This window comes from Myotis davidii, unplaced genomic scaffold, assembly GCF_000327345.1.
Source record: "Myotis davidii unplaced genomic scaffold, ASM32734v1 scaffold363, whole genome shotgun sequence".
NCBI classification, from domain to species: Eukaryota; Metazoa; Chordata; class Mammalia; order Chiroptera; family Vespertilionidae; genus Myotis; species Myotis davidii.
Window position 1 is genome coordinate 1,743,470 of NW_006294069.1, and position 19,456 is coordinate 1,762,925.

General features: G+C 36.8%; 1 protein-coding gene across 3 annotated transcripts in view; it reads left to right on the forward strand.

Moving 5' to 3' along the window:
- The window catches only part of NSRP1 (nuclear speckle splicing regulatory protein 1), a 22,986-nt gene extending 7,387 nt beyond the window's left edge, over nt 1-15,599 (forward strand). For all 3 annotated transcript variants that reach the window (XM_006768069.2, XM_015566763.1, XM_015566762.1), the window contains 5 exons: nt 7,653-7,709; nt 8,794-8,922; nt 9,794-10,001; nt 11,389-11,497; nt 13,821-15,599. In XM_006768069.2, the coding sequence (XP_006768132.1) occupies nt 7,653-7,709; nt 8,794-8,922; nt 9,794-10,001; nt 11,389-11,497; nt 13,821-14,874 (1,557 nt within the window). In that variant the 3' untranslated portion in view covers nt 14,875-15,599. The remainder of the gene's footprint in view (nt 1-7,652; nt 7,710-8,793; nt 8,923-9,793; nt 10,002-11,388; nt 11,498-13,820) is intronic.
- The last annotated feature ends 3,857 nt before the right edge of the window (nt 15,600-19,456 follow it).

Here is a 19,456-nt window from a genome sequence, read left to right on the forward strand (position 1 = left end):
AGTCTGTGACCCCTCAAGGGATAGCCAGCAGTTGGATATCCCTTTCACAGTCTGGGACCCCTCACTCCTTACTGTCCACCTGCTCGCTGCTCCTTAGTCCTGCCGTGGAGGCGGGAGAGGCTTCCACCACCACCGCTATACTCCCCAGCCATGAGCCTGGCTTCCTGTGGGAGCGCACTGACCACCAGGGGGCAGTTCCTGTGTTGAATCTGCCCCCTGGTGGTTAGTCCGCTGTTCGGCCAATTTGCATATTAGGGTTTTATTAATATAGGATTCCCTTTAAGAAGGAGTTTGTTTGTAATGGAATTTTAATAACAAAAGGGTTAGTTGGGGGATTAGCAAAGATCAGACAAACTTCAAAGAGAGATCGTCTTTACCATGTGAAATTACACATTCTGTCATCTGGTGTTTTAAGAATATTTTAAGATTAGAGGCCCGATGCACGAAATTTGTGGAAGGGGCTCTGCCCTTACCGCGGCCGTAGCTGCCTCTGCCTCGGCCCCTGCCGCCGTGGCTTCATCTGGAAGGTCACCTGGTCTACTTAGCATATTATGCTTTTATCATTATAGGTGGGACTATTTTCAGCAAAGTGAATATTCTGTTCAAAAAAAAATTTTTTTAATCTCATTCTAAAAATTTTCAGTAGGGGTGTTACCACTTCCAGAGAGCCATTAAGAAATTTGTGGAGTGGCTTTGGCTTTTACAATTATTGGGAGTGAGTATTATTGACACCAATTTTGGATGTGAGCCAGGGATGGTAGGTAGATATTCTCCCCATCTATATAGGTAAAATCCCTCTGAATATGTATACAGATGAAAAGCTGTTTATAATTTTATGAGCCTAGGACCTAAGTTCTTTTTACACAGAAACTCAAAATATTTTGTGCATTTTATTTTTATTAAAGTATTTTTAATAAAATAATATTTAAAATATCTTTAAAAATATTGTGTTTTGCATGGCAAAATGCAGGCTAAATTTTCTCCTAATTTGACTATCTTGTAGATTGAGGGACGATTATATCTTACATTGTTTGGAACTTTACCAAGAGTTTATTTACCATTTAAGAAAATTGGGTCACTGTTACCAGTGTCATTTGTGGTGCTCGAGTCACCAGTTCTGCAGTCAGCATATGTATCTTTAGCATTAATGGTGGTTACAGTGCTTCTACACGGTAGAAGAATCTGAGAATTTACTGTGTTCTAACATGGTTGAGCATTTATTTACATGTTGAAATACAGAGTATATTATTCTAATACAAATTACTTTCCTTTTATATCTTCAGGTGTACGTATGTATGTATGTATCCAAAATGGAATGGAAGGAAGAAATATATAATTTTAAAATTTTTGTGTAGAGAGTTTATATAATCTATGTATTTCATTTCAGTATAGATAAGGGATATTAAATACTTTCTGTAAAAGAGGAATATTGAGTATGATGGAGAACTATCATTCTGTGCCTTCCCCTGATGTAATGGCTCACTTATTATGTATTACATTTCCATACGTATGTGGGTCTGTTTCTCTGGAATTTGTATTCTGTTTCATTGATTTCTGTCTCTAATCCTGTATTTACATTTCCAACTTGGAGCAGAAATGAAATCTGCTATATATCTTTTCTCAGGAAGGCAGTATATAAAGTCCCACTTGCATTGTTGCACAAACCAATTAATCTGTCTTCTCTGTCTTCTGCTCTTTGTATCACTTAATTCAGTACATGTAGTTCTCTGGGAACCTTTCCCACCTTTTTATAACATTCATCCTCTGTCGGCATTTTAGTTTCTTGCCTTTTATCTCCCTCAAGTTCCAGTCCATTCAAAATAGCCCTTCTTATTTTCTAGCATGATTACGGATTTATTTTTTGTCATTTTGAGGGTTTGGAGGAGGAGGAGACTTCAGCATATTAACTTGCCAGCTTAAGACAGAAGCTTTGCATTGCTTTCCTACCTTTAAGATCTTTAGTGAATTGTTTAACATCTCAGTTTCAGTTCTGTATCTTAAAAAGTATTTTATAATATCTAATAAAAGTTTATTTTAAGGATTAGAGGTAGTATATCCTACAGCACATAGCACAGAGTAGAAGTGTAATAAATGGTAGCTATGTTGCTACAATAAAAGTATCCTCTCTGTATGCAATAACTCATCAGTCATCTGAAAGTTTCATGTGCTATCTCCATCCCACTTTGTGTTTGACACTTATAATTGGTAGCCTGGCATTTTTTATTTTTTTAAATAGAATCTTTTTTTTTTAATATATTTTATTGATTTTTTACAGAGAGAAAGGGAGAGAGATAGAGAGTTAGAAACATCGATGAGAGAGAAACATCGATCAGCTGCCTCCTGCACATCTCCCACTGGGGATGTGCCCGCAACCCAGGTACATGCCCTTGACCAGAATCGAACCTGGGACCTTTCAGTCTGCAGGCCGACGCTCTATCCACTGAGCCAAACCGGTTTCGGCTTTAAATAGAATCTTAATCTCCATTTTGTGTTGTGGCCATTATATTAGAAAAATTCCATGAAGAATTGCCACTTACTATGTTGGGAAGGAATGTGAGTAGAGCAGGTTTGCGTTGAGAAAGGGACTAAGAATGAGATTGCAACAAAGCACAAATACTGAAAGAAATGATCAACTTTTTTCTTTTTCTTTTTTAAAATATGTTTTATTGATTTTTCACAGAAAGGAAGGGAGAGAGAGAGTTAGAAAAATCGATGAGAGAGAAACATCGATCAGCTGCCTCCTGCACATCTCCCACTGGGGATGTGCCCGCAACCAAGGCACATGCCCTTGACCGGAATTGAACCTGGGACCCTTCAGTCTGCAGGCCGACGCTCCATCCACTGAGCCAAACCGGTTTTGGCAACTTTTTTTTTTTTTTTTTTTTACCATATACTTTACATTAGAAGTGCCTGTTTTAGCCCTTGCATTAGAAACAATTTCTATAAATAAACTTCATTTTCTTTTTTTTAAAATTCCATAAAGAAGGCAGTAATGACCATAATTATATATATACACATATATACATACACACAGACAAATTTATTGATTTTAGGAAGAGGAAGGGAGAGAAACATCGATCAGTTGCCTCTGACATGCCCCTATAATTATATTTTTGAAATACTTTTTATTTGATTTGTATGCAATCTCAATGCACTCAGTTGTTTATCATTTTTAACTGACTTATTTCTGATTAGAAGATAGTAAAAGCTTTACCTTAAAATTTGCTGTTTAAAAAATTAGCTTTTGCCCGGCCAGTGTGATTCAGTGTTGGGCATCAACCTATGAACCTGGAGGTCACGGTTTGGTTCCCAGTCAAGGCACATGCCTGGGTTGCAGGCTCAATCCCTGATGGGGTTCGTGCAGGAGGCAGATGATCAGTGATTCTCATCATTGATGTTTCTATCTCTCCCTCTCCCTCTCTGAATCAATAAAAATACATTTTTTAAAAAATTAGCTTTCTATTTTTCCAAAACAATATCCATCTTCCTCATATATTGACAGGCTTTGATATTGCCTAATCTAACTTTACCATAAAAAATCATTTAAAAAAAGTTCTTTCTTTATTTTCATGTTTTAGTGTGTGTAGTCAGACAAAAAGCAATAATCCTCCATCTCATTCTTGGATTTATAAAATAGATCAGATCACTCTCTGAAACAAAATTACTTTATTAGTTTAGTAATAATTTGAGTTTACTTTAAAGATAAGAAGCAGCATTTGGGAGGAGATTCATTTCCTGCCTTTGGGCTTTATCTGCAAGAACTACATCTTCAATGTCAAGAGATTGTATATTTATAACTGAACTCTAATAAAGTCTGTACTGGGGATTCTGCACACCTGACTTGGTCATTGTGATTATATATTAGGTGCCAAACTGTTGCTTGTCTTTTGAGAAAATACCAAGTGTATTTCATTAAAATTTGACCTCTGTAGGGAGGATTACAAGACCTTTGACTGTTGATTATAAGTGCACTAGTTATTACCAACATGGTTAATGATGTTTTTGGAAATAAAGTTTGGGTTTCTAAGTGTATTGTAAGAGGTGTCATTGATTACAGTAAATATGTTTTCACTGAATCTTATGAAATGTTTTTCTACTATTTTTGACTGATGCAACCTAGGAAGGATATTGAGAACCATGTTCTGAGTTTTTTCCCTTTAATCCATATCTTACACTATATGTGACTGTGAAAGAATTGTTTTCTTTATGAGCAATCCAAAAATTACTCTCCTTTTTATACTCCTTTTATGCTTCCACTTTTTGCTTGTTTTTTCATCAGAGAAAACTGTCATACAAAACATCAGTGTCTTTAATTTCACCCTTGTTTTGTGTGTGTGTGTGTGTGTGTGTGTGTACTCTTTTTTTTTTATTGATCTCAGAGAGGAAGGGAGAAGTAGAGAGATAGAAACATCAATGATGAGAATCATTGATCAGCTGTCTCTTGCATGCCCCCTACTGGGTATCAAACCTGCAACCCGGGCATGTGCCCTGTGACCTCCTGATTCATAGGTTGACACTTAACCACTGAGCCACATCGGCTGGGCTTTAGTCATCTTTAATAGTCATTGTCACAGTTCCCTCAGTTAGAAAACTGAGAATTAAATGAGCTTCAAAAGGAGATAATCCTCCTTGAATTTTTCAGCTTAGGTTCAGAGTGACCTCTTTATCCACTGATGATATTGCAACTTCAGGGATATAAGTCTCTGAATAGGATATGTAAATTTACTCTACTCCCTCCATTATGAACTTACCCTATAAGAAGTAACATCTGATTTTTTTCAAAGGTCAGGCTTATCGTTCTAAACAACTATAAAATGGAAGCATAGCCTCTTGAGATGTCTCAAAATATACTTGATGTTGGAGAGGCCCTTCCCAGTCTGCCTATTTATTCTACACTATATGAAATTAAAAAGTAATAGCCTTGTGCTTTATTTATTCAAGTTCAAGTTGAAGCAACCAGTTTAAAAGTGACAGCAGGTGAACTGTGACAGATTGGAAGAGGAGAGATGGGCCAAATAATAAAAACAAGAAGTAAAAGTCCAGCATTTGGAGACTTACTCTTCTAGTCAATCCTGAGGATATTACTAACTCAGTGATCAAAAAATATATATATACTTCATTTACACTAATTGGAAAGACATAAAAATATGTTGAGAAGAATTTCATGAGATGTTTATTAGCATATTTAATATTTTAATGTTTAAAATTGTTACTCTAGTGAAAAATGGGTTATATCACATAATTAAAATTTTTAGTAATTGAAAAATACAGTAATACACAAGTAATTCACTTAGCATAGCACCTGCCTCTGTAAATGTTGGATACTGTTTTTGTTACCAACCTCTCTTCCTCTTGTTGGAGTCAATTTACTATCTGAAATGTCTTTAGCTCTTTGCTTAAACACTTTTTTTTTAATCCAAGAAAGGTAGGGAGAGAGAGAAAAAAAAGAACATCCATCAGTTGCCTTCCCTACATGCCCTGACCAGGAATGGAACTGGCAACCTTCCAGTGCACAGGATGACACTCAACCAACTGGGCCACTTGGCCTGGCTGCCTATACACTTCTTTTAATAAGTATTCTGTTACTTGTATAGCCTTTGTGTATTAACTTTTTCTCCATGGTTTTAGGGAACTAGGATTAGATTTGTTTATTTTGTTACCTTTGTTGCAGTGGAAAACAGGAAACACCACTTGATACTAAACATTTGAAAACAGTCCTATAGTCCTAGAGCTGAGGCTTATATGTTTAATTAAAAATAAATTTACTAGTATTACTATTTTTTAAAGATAATTTACACACCACAACATTTACTCTGTTAAAGTGTACATTTTGGTGTTGGTTAGTATGTTTACAAAGCCTTATACTTTTAAGGAAACACTTTTACTTACGTATGCTAATTACCGTATTTGCCGGCGTATAAGACGACTGGGCGTATAAGACGACCCCCTAACATTTCCACTCAAAATACAGAGTTTGTTATATACTCGCCGTATAAGACTACCCCCTCTTCCGCACACCTTCCACACACCAAATAAAAGGTAAAACAATATCAGATTTGATTTTAACATTTTAATTTATATTCAAATGCTTATGACATGCAGGAAAACTGTCACAAGGCTGTATGTAATCAAACATATACATAAAACAGTGCAAGTTTATTACCGGTAAACATACCGGTAATTCACTAAAGAAAACACACTCTATAGACTGGTACCGTAGATGCTTCTCAGGAACACAGGCAAGCAGCCCACAACCTAGAGGGACTGTCAATGATAGAAGTAAGATAACAAATAGTGGTCCCTGCTCCCTGTTTGCCCGCCCTGTCACTATAGCAGTCTGGTCCACCCTTGCATCAGCATCTCTCTGGGACCTCACTAGTGCGCAAGTGCGAGCTCTTCAACATTCTAACAGGCACCATGATAGCGCAAAATCGCGAATCTTCAATGCATATGTAAAGAAATATACGGTAACCCGAATTTACCACACTCGCAAAATCGCACACAGCCAACCATACACCCAGTATGGTATCGCGATTCGTGATTTTGCGCTATCATACTGGGTGTATGGTCGGCTGTGTGCGATTTTGCGAGTGTGGTAAAATCGCATAACAGCAAAATTGCATAACAGCCGAGCATACACCCAGCAGCGCTGCTGATGCCTGAATGGTATGTGGAATGAAGTGGGCGGGCATCGGGAGGCCACTATGGCACGGGGCAAGCACTATGGGCAGTCTATCTGAAGTGTACCTGGCGTATAAGACGACCCCCCACTTGGAGGCATATTTTTCAGGGCCAAAAAATCGTCTTATACGCCGGCAAATACGGTATATTTCTTTTCTTAGCTGTAAGACCTTACTTTTGTCCATGTGGTTACTATTTCCTATTATATTCCTCTTGCCTTCTCTTAAATTCTTTGATTCAGGTCTAATGTCATATCTCTTTAGGGAAGGCTTTCTTGATTTCTCATACATTTTGTTCCCCTTAGCTCCCACAGCCCTTTTTTATCCTTTTATTGCGTTGCTTATCACATTTATATTATAATGATCTCTTTAGTTATTTGTCTTCCCTTTCAGACCATTTATCTCTCAGGACAAAGACTGTTCTTGTTTTTCTGATATCTTCAGGAGCTAGAACAATGCCAGATATGGTAGGCGTTTCAGTACATATTTATTGAATGATTATAATCTCAGATAGTTTTGGCTGCCCATAAACCTTAAATATATACTAAAAGCTTGATATACTATATTTAATGATGAATATAAAATAATGTGCTTTTTATTGCTGGGGATGATACCAATTTAGTGCTAGAAGGGACCAATCCACCTCCACCTAATACTCACGCATACACACATTCACATGAACACACAAAGCAAATTGAAATCCATAGAAGTTGACTGACTTAGTAGTAAAATTGAAGTTGAGACTAAAAAATCCGTTACCTCATTTGTCCTGTTCTGTTTTGTACCCCATATAGCCTAATATGGTAAGTTACAATGAAAATTCGTTTGTTTCCAAAAGTGTGGGAGAAAGGCCTTGATAATGTCAATTCATAATACTACCTTTGTATTTTTAAAGCTAAGTAAGGAACCAGTTGCCAAACAGAATTTTGGAAAAGAAGTATTAAACAATGACAGCATTTTTCTGTGTTCTAGACCTCCGTGAGTGAAAGCCTTCAGAGGGAAGCTGCTAAAAAGCAAGCAATGAAACAGGTAAGGTCAAAGAGTGACTTAAATGTAACTGGGGAAGTAGGTATTTCAGCTCACATTTTTAAGTATCAGTTTTGGTATCTAGGTGCTGAGACAAAACAGAATAGGTATGTGTAAAGAAATAATTTAGCCCTAGTTGGCTTGACTCAGTGAATAGAGTGTAGGCCTGTGGACTGAAGTGTCCCAAGTTTGATTCTGGTCAAGGGCACATGCCCGGTTGTGGGCTCAGTCCCCAGTGGGGGCATGCAGGAGGCAGTTGATTGATGATTCTCTCTCATCATTGATGTTTCTATCTCCCTCTCCCTCTCCCTTCCTCTCTGAAAGCAATAAAAAGAAATTTAATTTGACCCTCGTTTTTTCCCCTATTTTTTTTATTGATTTCAGAGAGGAAGGGAGAGAGAGAGAGGGAGATAGAAACATCAGTGATGAGAGAGAATCATCAATCGGCTATTGGCTGCCTCCTGCACGCCCCAGACTGAGGATCAAGCCCGCAACTCAGGCATGTGCCCTGACCAGGAATTGAAGCATGATCTCCTGGTTCATAGGTAAATGTTCAAAAACAGCCTACGCTGGCCAGGCTGTTTTTGAAAATATGTTAGGACTAGAGGCCCGGTGCACAAATTCATGCGTGGATGGGGTCCCTCAGCCTGGCAGGTTGGCCTGGGGGTGTGGAGGCGGGGAGGGGCGGGGGGCGCGGCAGGTTGGCTGTGGGATCGCACTGACCACCGGGGAGCAGCTTTTGTGTTGAGCATTTTCCCCCTGGTGGTCAGTGCATATCATAGCCACTTGGCTGACCAGTTTTTTGATCACTTAGGCTTTTATATATATAGTTGTTTGTTGATTTACATTGATTTCTGGGTTTTAGAAATTTTAAAGGAAAAAACACAGCTCAGTAAGTATAGAGCCAAGCTTCTAATTCAGGCAGCCAGGCTCCAAAATTGATGTTCATATATTTTGTCTTAAAATGTGATTGATAGAAATTTTTGATAGATTTCTGATTCTGTCTCAAGAAAATTACTTCCACTTTTTTGTGCTATTAGCTAGCTAGTTCATATTTTTGAAAAATGTTTAATTTTTTCTTTTAAAGACCAAACTGGAAATCCAGAAGGCCCTTGCAGAAGATTCCACTGTATATGAATATGATAGTATTTATGATGAAATGCAGAAAAAAAAGGAAGAAAATAATCCTAAATTGCTTTTGGGAAAAGACCGAAAGGTTTGTAGCTGAAAATACAAACTTTCTTTGACCTTGACCTGCATTGTATATCTTAATCTTATTTCAGCATGAAGATGGTCTGAGAAAAAGCTTTTAGGCATTTGAAGTGTGAAGTGCCCGTACTTCAGATATTATAGATTTGAGTTAGGACTCAGAAGCCCTACATTTATTCAACAGGAACAAGTGAAATATCTAACAATTTTATAAATTTTCATTTTTGCTTTTTTAAACGTTTGCAAATAATTTTTTGAAATATTTTTCTTAGAAAGTTTTTGTTCTGGTTTTGTTTATGTTTACTTGTATTTTATCATCCTCTTATTTTTTATTGCTTCTTACCTCATAACTGAATCATCTACACATATCATGATCAGATTTTTATTTTGAAAAAAAAGGTAAGGGGATTAAAATAAGTTCATATTTTTATCTTATTCTTTCATAAGCACAGACTGATTTTTATGATCTTTGCATCTTACAGTATCTACAAATAAAGTAGTGGTGTAAAATTATGTTAAAGCTACTATTTTAAATAATCGTATTACAACTAATGTGAAAAGCTAGTAGGAACCTTTCTGGTTCATGTATCTGTTGAAGAAATATTAAAACAATACCAGTAAAAATGGTGACAGAAACAGTGGTGGAAAAATTATTTACTTTGTTTTAGATTTTTAAAATAATGATAAAATAGCACTGAATATTTTTTATTGGAAAGAATTTTCAATTTATTCTTGCTAATAAATTTGTATTGATTTTTGCAATGATGATAAGCCTGTTTATTTGAACTATTCATTTTTTTAATGAATTCTTGATAAAAAATAGAGTATTGACAATTATCTTTGACTTTTTCCTAAATAATCTTTTTTTTACCCCCTAGCCCAAATATATTCACAACTTACTAAAAGCAGTTGAGATCAGAAAAAAGGAACAGGAAAAAAGAATGGAAAAGAAAATACAGAGAGAACGAGAAATGGAAAAGGGAGAATTTGATGATAAAGAGGCATTTGTGACATCTGCTTATAAGAAAAAACTGCAAGAGAGAGCTGAAGAGGAGGAAAGAGAGAAGAGGGCTGCTGCACTCGAAGGTGAAATGGAAGAGGGCAAGGGTAGAAAGAAACAAGCAGCAGAATTTTGCCCTGTGGTTAGCCATTTATTCTGTCACTGAACTTTTTGATTATAATGTTGTGGTCATAATTTATGTATAGGAATTGAAGGTACAAGTTATGATATTATGTTGTATTATCATAAAGCAGGAGATTTCTACTAAATATAGTTGTATTCTTAATAACTAGTACTTCTACTAGACTTTTCACTTATATCTATTTTGTTTAAAACTATGGTCATTACAAGTCATTGCTTTGGAAAATGATTCCCAAATGTAAAACATTGATTACAAGGTATAATACCATGACACTTACAGAAGCAGTGTAAACTGAGTTTCAAATCCTAGTTATATTTTCTGGGATGAGAAAACTAGAGTAACATCACCCAAGGAGCATCAGTTGGGCATTTAGAAAAAGAATAACATTAATTCATGAAAAAACAAAGATGTGCAAAGGCCAAACAAAGTCATAGTGTTTTACTTCAGTGTTTTCTACTCATGGTCATTTCTCAAGATTTGAGTGAAATATATACTTATAAATAGCTTATTTGGCAAGTGCTCATCAACTTGAAGTGGAAGAAAACCAAATCTCTAGACTTGATCTGTGCATGTACTGTGTGTTCATCTAGACTGCAGTGGTTCTCAGCCTTCCTAATGCTGCGACCCTGTAATACAGTTCCTCATGTTGTGGTGACCCCCAACCATAAAATTATTTTCATTGCTACTTCATAACTGTAATTTTGCTACTGTTATGAATCGTAATGTAAATATCTGATATGCTATATGTGTTTTCCAATGGTCGCGACCCACAGGTTGAGAACCGCTGAATTCTAGAGCAACAGTCAGCAAACTTTCCATAAAGCACCAGATTATGAACATTTTAGACTTTGTGTACCAACTACTCAATTCTGCCTTTGTAACACAAAAGCAGCCCTAGACAATACATAGACAAATGAACAGAGCTACATTTCAACAAAAATGTATTTACAAAGATAGGCAGCTTTGGCCTGTAGGCTATAGTTTCCCAACTTTTTTTTTTAAATATATTTTTATTGATTTCAGAGAGGAAGGGAGAGGAAAAGAGAGAAACATCAATGATAACAGAGAATCATTGATAGGCTACATCCTGCACACCCCTTACTGGGGATCAATCCCGAAACCTGGACACGTGCTCTGATCAGAAATTGAACCGTGACCCCTGATTATAGGTTGATGCTCAACCATGCACCCACACTGGCTGGGCTAATTTCCCAATTCTTGATCTAGAGAATAGTTTACACACAGTGTATGTTACATACTGTATGTCCATAAAACTGAGTTGCATTTTTGCCTTGTTGCCTATATTCTCACTTTTGCTTTCCCTCTCTTAGCACGTTTGGATGTAACCAAGCAGAAAGATCTCAGTGGATTTTATAGGCATCTATTAAATCAAGCAGTTGGTGAAGAGGAAGTCCCTACATGCAGCTTTCGTGAAGCTAGGTGAGACATGGCATACGGAATATTTAAAAGAAAGATACTGTTCATGATCTGTGGTTGGATCATTTTAACCCTCTGAAACAGTGGTTCTCAACCTTCCTAATGCTGCGACCCTTTAATACAGTTCCTCATGTTGTGGTGACCCCCAACCATAAAATTATTTTCGTTGCTACTTCATAACTGTAATTTTGCTACTGTTATGAATCGTAATGTAAATAGCTGATATGCTATATGTGTTTTCCAATGGTCGTGACCCACAGGTTGAGAATGGCTGCAAGATAAGAATTGCAGCATTGCATATTGGTTTTTTTGTTGTTGTTGTTCTTTTTTTAAATATATTTTTAGTGATTCAGAGAGAAAGGGAGAGGAAGAGAAACATCAGTGCTGAGAGAGAATCATTGATTGGCTGCCTCCTGTGCACACCCTACTGAGCATTGAGTCCAAAGTCAGGGCATGTGCCCCAACCAGGAATCGAACCATGGCCTCCTGGTTCATTGGTCGATGCTCAACCACTGAACCATGCTGGCTGGGCTGCTTATTGTTTTGTCAGCCAAACCTGACCCAATTAAACGAATCGCTAGGATTTTACAGTTTCTTAATTTAAAAGATATTTAGTTCAACATTGTGTTGATTCTGCAATAATTATACTTACATATTTAGGTGGAATATAAAAAGAGATGTGGTTTACTTTTATAAATAGGACCTAGCTTCCATAAAATGTAAAATTCACATCTTAATGGCTAGAAATACACTCTCCAGTACGTAGCCACTAGTCATGTGTGGTTGTTTAATATTACATTTAAAACTTTGGCCACAACAGCCATATTCAAGTACTCAGTTGCCACATTTGACTAGTGGCTGCCATATTAGTACAGATATGGACATTTCCACTTATGTAGACATTTCTATTAGTATTGCTCTAGAAAATAAGAGTTAGAGAATTTTTTTTAATATTATAAAGTACTAGAGGCCTGGTGCATGAAATTGTGCCCGGATAGGGTCCCCAGGCCTGGCCAGCGATCAGGGGCCTTCCTTCCCCTGGCTGCTGGCTGCCAACTGGGGCCTTCCTTCGTTTTGCACCACCCCCTGGTGGTCAGCACACATCATAGCAAGCAGTCAAACTCCCGGTCAGTCGAACTCCCAAGGGGACAATTTGCATATTAGTCTTATATAGGATTAAATAGGAATGCTAAAATGTTTATATCAGAAGTATATAGCTGAAGGTAAAAGGGAGAATTAGTCCTGAACTTGTATTTAAATAAACTTTTTGGGAACAGAAACATTCAGATAAGAGGATCTGAGTCTTATGTTGCTGGGAAAAGGAGAGAGGCAGGAGAATGGAGTTAAGGATTAAGAGAGGGAATTAGGTTTATACTTCCCATCCCCCAACTGCCAGGTTTTGATTTAAAAATTGATGAGACTTATGAGTCTAAGAAGGTATATTTGAAGATTGAGATTTAGTGTTCCTATTATTAGAGTTTCATCTGAAATAATTGTGAGGCCAGCCATGAAACTCCATAATGTTACTTAATAGTTACACTTCTCAGAGTCTAATAGAATTCCTAATTAGTGGTGAATACCTTAGCCAAGACAGTTGTACTAGCAACTCCTAGAGAACCATAGTTGTTGCTCTATTAGTATGATTAGTAAGTGATAAGAATAAATGTGTTGGTTAATTAACCATACTTATCAACTGGGAAAATTCAGATGATATAAACAATTTTAGTGTTGCTGTTTGTAATGGTTGGATGGATTCACATGTTTTCATTTTGTGGCGATAGGTGCCAAGGAGTATTTCAAGATGCTGATGCCTCTTTAATCATAAGAGGGTTTATTTAATGATATTTTGAATTAGATTTTGCCACCATTTTGCTGTGAAAACTTTTATCTTCATCTGCTTGCAGGGCTCTTCTTAATTTTTATAGAAATAAAAATAAAAATCCAACAAAGAACCACAACTTAAACTTCATATTGTGAAAATACTAAGATCCAGAATATATCTTTCTTTTCCCAATTATTCTTTGTCTATGCTTAGGATAAATGAAGGCCTTGTACAGATCCCTGCCTAAAGGCTCTGGTGGTCCAATACAAAAGGCCTTATTTCTTTTTCACTTCTACAATATTGAAATTATTCTAAATTGTTAGAAAATGCTAATTTGCAGGTGTTTACAAGGTAAATAGACATCAGCATCTTTTTACATTTGGATAATCAATATGCATATATAATTACAGTTTTATTGATTTAAATATTGAGAAAAATGTGAACACTTCATTTGCTTACTATAAATCATAATGTGGCACTTAGTGTTATATTATTTTTTTATAGGTCTGGGATAAAGGAAGAGAAACCAAGGGGTTATTCTGATGAAGTAACTTCAGAGAACAGAATACCATCTGAGAAATGCATTCTCCAAACTACTGTGAAAGTAGAGGAAAACCCAGATGCAGACAGTGACTTTGATGCTAACAACAGTGAGGATGATGAACTGGAAGAAAATAATAAAGTGAACTGCAGAAGGGAAAAGAACATAGAGACCATTAAGAATGACTCCAGGCATCACAGGAATCAAACCCACTCACGGTCATCGAGCGAAGAAAGAGAACATGGTACCAAAAGCCACACAAAGAGTTCCAAGTCAAGAGGACATGAGAAACGGGAAGATCAACACCAAGAGAGACATTTCAGGAACCAGGAGAACTATTATACTGACCGTGATTACCAAAAAGAAAAGAAAGATTCCCATAGGAACAGAGATGCCAGTCATAGAGATTCCCACTGGAAGAGGCATGAACAAGAAGATAAACTGAGGGGCAGAGACCAAAGAGAAAGAAATGACAGAGAATGGAAAAGGGAGAAAGACAGACAGAAATATCCCACAAGAGAACAAGAAAGAGAGAGACATCGAAATGATCATGACCGACACAGTGAGAAAGGAGTAGAAAAGGAAGAGAAAAGCAAAGAAAAGGAAGAGCATACGAAAGCAAGGAAAGAAAAATATGAAGACAGAGATAGAGAAAAACGAGAAATAAGTGTTCAGTCTTCAGAAAGAAAGCGAGACAGAAAGGAAAACAGCCCGAATTCTAGGGCAAAGGATAGGTTTCTTGACCAGGAGAGATCCAATAAAATGAGAGACGTGGAAAAGGATAAAGAAAGTAACCCAGAGAAACTCTCTAGTTCTGAAACATCACTAGGCGCAAAACACAGAACCACAGAGGAATGCCAAGACATGGGCAAAGAACAAGAGAGGCCACACGAGACTGTGAACAAGTTTGCAAAACGGAACAATGAAGAAACTGTAATGTCAGCTAGAGACAGGTACTTGGCTAGGCAAATGGCACGGGTTAATGCAAAGACATACATTGAGAAAGAAGATGATTGACTTGGTAGAATATGCTGTGTGAACACATGAAGGAGTGTTCATAGTGGTAAAACACATTTTCAAAATTCATTATTTGTTTAGGGTTAAGTCAAAAGTCAGTCTTTTTTTTCTTAAATGCTTGACTGAATCAATATATAATATTTACATATCAATACCACATTCTTGGTTATATTCAAGCAGCCTAAAGAGTGTGCTAAGTCCCGTCCCGGTAGATACTTTATGAGGAAAATTGGCTCTGCTATAACCATTAAAAGATAATTTAAACAACCCTCCTAATGTTGGTTTTGTTGCAGGAGCTGTTTATTTTATAAATACTGTGTTTCCTATAAAATTAAGTGAATTTGAACATAGAGAATATTATTATACTTTATGTTTTGAAATTTGTATTAAAATATAAAATATGGACAGATATGTATCTTGTTAGCTTGAGCATATTTGGCTTAAATGAGAATAAAAATGGTGATATGTTTGTACTTCTAATTTATGCTCTAATTTTAAAAGAAATGTCATTTGTACACAATTGCTCCCCATTCCCCCACCGTTAAAAATTACTTTCATTGAATTCTGTGACCTCACAAGTGAGTAAATTGGTTGTGTATATAAATCAGTTTTAGCTGAGTGTGAAAAGATGGAGACATTTAGTCCAAATGATATTAGCTAAAGATCCAGGTGTCTATGATTGTGTTGTTTTATATGCTCTAAAATATACAGCTTATTACAACTTCCATTTATGTGTCAAAACTGAAATCTCTATGCTGTCTTTGAAATTTTCCATTTAAAATGAAATATAGCCCTGACCGGTTTGGCTCAGTGGATAGAGCATCGGCCTGCGGACTGAAAGGTCCCAGGTTTGATTCTGGCCAAGGGCATGTACCTTGCTTGCGGGCACATCCCCAAGAGGAGGTGTGCAAGAGGCAGCTGATCGATGTTTCTCTCTCATCAATGTTTCTAACTCTCTATCCCTTTCTCTTTCTCTCTGTAAAATATCGATAAAATATATTATAAATAATTTATTCATGGGCAAAGGATGAATGGTATGGAGAAAATAGTTTTCTAACAATTCTTCCCATTAAGAAAGTGCTATTTGCCCTGGCTAGGTGGCTCTGTTGGTTGGAACGTTCTCCCATACACCAAAAGGTTGCAGGTTCAATCCCCAGTCACGGTGCTAAGGGAGGCAACTGATCAATGTTTCTCACAGAGATGTTTTTCTCTCTCCCTCCCTCTGCCTTCCACTCTCTAAAAATCAGTGGAAAAATATCCTCGGGTGAGGATTAACTCAGCATGCACAGAGGATTGTAGTATAATATAACTATTAAAAAGTTTGGGTGAGATCATTGAAGACCATGAGTAGCAGGCTAAAAATCTTCAACTTTGAAAGAGAATGTGGTTCCTTCATTAGGGTTGTTAAAACTAGAGCCATATGTTGGAAAGATTAATTTAACCATAATATACAAGATAAGTGTAGGAGGAAGAAACTAGTCTGAGGGATCTGGTAAAAAGCTGTCGATTTCCCTTTCACAGTAAGTAGTTCCAAGACTCATAAAGTAGCTTGGATGGTTTAGCTGGCAAAAGCTATAATAGAGTTGACCCTTGAACAACACAGGTTTGAATTGTGTGAGTCTGATTATATATAGATTTTTTCAATAAATGCTGTAAATGTATTTTCTCTATGATTTTCTTTGCCTAGCTTGCTTTATTGTAAGAATACAGTATATAATGCACATAACATAAAAAATATGTGAATTTTCCATTTATGTTATTGGTAAGGCTTCCGGTTGGTCAACAGTAGGTTACCAGTAGTTAAATTTTGCAGGAGTTAAAACGGATTTCGGCTGTACAAGAGATTGATGTCCTTAAAACCCCTCACCCCTGTGTTCGAGGGCCAACTATTTCACTTTTTTTAAAAAACATATTGTTACTGATTTCAGAAAGAAAGGGAGGAGAGAGAAATAGAAAAATCAATGATAAGAGAGAATCATTAGTCAGCTGCCTCCTGCATGCCCCACACTGGGAATTGAGTCCATAACCCAGGTACATGCCCTCACTGGGGATGGAACTGTGACTTCCAGGTCCATAGGTTGATGTGCAACCACTCTGGCCAGACCAATAGTATTACTTTTATTAACTAAGTTTGGTGTAATTCAGGGAGAAGCAACAAATTTAGGGTTTCTTCTCCTTCCCCAGATATATAGATGTTTTTGCCTTTCACATTCATTCACACCTTTTCTGGGAGCAGTGCCGTGATTTTTCCTTGGGGAAGTACCCTTAACTACTCTTAGTCTAGTGATCAAATGGGGCTGAATAGGCTCCAAGTATGTGACTCAAGCTAGGCCAATTCTGAGATTTGACAGAACTTAAAAAGATGTTTTCCACTAGAATTGCTGATAGTAAGTTCAGAGTTGCAAAGAATGAGAGTCTGGCTGCCAGACAGAGCCAACCAAAGAAAGCAGAAATAAGAGAAAGATAAAGACCTACTGATTTCTTTTGAATCTCTGGTTCTAGTGGGGCATATATATTTTTTTAGATACTTAAACCAATACTTTTACTTTTTCTCTTGGGCCAGTTTGAATTGGATTCCTGCTACTATAACCAAAAGCTCTATCTCAGTAAGATTCCACATATGATAAATCTATGCCAAGTTACAGAACATTCTTAATCTTTTAAAAATTGTAGTATAGCCCTGGTAGGTGTGCTTCAGCAGTGAGAGCATCAGCCTGTGCACCTAGATTCCTGGCCTCAGTTGGGGCTTGTGTAGGAGGCAACTGATGGATGTCTCTCACATCCATGTTTCTCCCCCTGCCCCATCCCTTTCTCCCTTCTACCCTCTTGAAAGCAATGGGGAAAATATCCTTGGGTGAGGATTAAAAAAAAATTTAGTATAGCATGCATAAAGAAAGTGCATGTATCATGAATATATAGTTTAATGGATTTACACAGAAGAAACCTCAAACCCCTTCCCAGACTATGCCTCCGCCCTTGACTTTTAACACCACAGATTTTGTTTTCTAGATAGTATAGTATTTATCCATCTATTGATGGACATGGAGTTTATTTTCTGTTTAGGGTTATTATGAATAATGCTTTTAGGGACATTCTTGTACTTGTCTTCTAGTGTGTACATATGTATGTTTTGCTTGGGTAATACCTAGGAATGGAATTGCTGATCCATAGGGGATACATCAGCTTTAGTAGATACTGTGAGAAATAGTACCAAAATATACTCAAAATGTATGAGAGTTGCAGTTGCTCCACATTCTTGCTTATACCTGTTAATTGTTTATCTTTTGTCATCTTGTCTTTTAATTTTAGCCATTCTGAGGGATGGGATGCTGGGGTTTTTTGTTGTTTTTAATCCTCACCCAAGGATATGTTTTTCATGGATTCCAGAGAAAACAAACTAGAATGACCTTTATAGTTTGGTGTTAGAATTGGAGATAATGGTGTGAATTCATTGTTTTCATGATAGAGAAATAATTATAGATGCAAATGTGTGTATGTACTAGTACACACACTTGAGTCCTGTCCAGTGAGAGGATTTGGTATCAGACACCCCAATAGCAATGAGCATAACCTAGCACCTAGATCAGTGATGGCGGGCCTTTTGAGCTCGGCGTGTCAGCATTTTGAAAAACCCTAACTTAACTCTGGTGCCGTGTCACATAGAGAAATTTTTTGATATTTGCAACCATAGTAAGACAAAGACATATTTTTGATATTTATTTTATATATTTAAATGCCATTTAACAAAGAAAAATCAACCAAAAAAAATGAGTTCGTGTGTCACCTCTGACACGCGTGTCATAGGTTCACCATCATTGACCGAGGTTTTGATTTCTAAAAACATTCTTCACTAAAAGGAATCAGAGCTTCTTGGAGAAGTGACTATTGCAGAGAAAGTATAAGATGATACCGAAATATCTTACTCCAGAAGGGAAGAAAGTTTTCCAAGAATTAGGGTGACATGTCAAAAGGACAAAAGCCAGCTTGAAAGGACTCTCACTGGCTAAATATGGGACAATTTGAGCATTGAAATACATTATAATAATAATGGATTATAATCCACTGAATAAGAACCTGTAAAAAAATTAATGTTTTGAAAGTTAGATGAGAAACAGGATATTTGCACAGTTTCAGAGCAATCCTTTCAAAATACGAATTAATTACAAAAAGAAAAGAATACAATGGAAAGCCTGGCAGACACTATCTTAAGTAATTGAAGTTAACATTACCAGTATGGGAATAAATCACCCCCCTCCCCCGATATTTCTACCAAATCATTGCCTGAAACTAATCATGAATAATCAATTATCAAATCATATTGAGGGGCATTCAACAAAATAAGTGGCCTGTAGTTTTCTAAAGTGTCAAGTTCATGAAAGTCAAGGAAAGACTAGGAAACTTCCAGACTGAAGGAAACAAAGAGATAAGCTACATGAAAAGTATGATTCTGGAGTGGATCCTTTTGCTAAAAGGACAGTGGAATGGGATCTGAGATTAGATGGCAGTAATGCATCAAAGTTATTTTCCTGATTTTGATGGTTATGTTGTGACTAGAGGCCCAGTGCATAGCATTCATGCACTG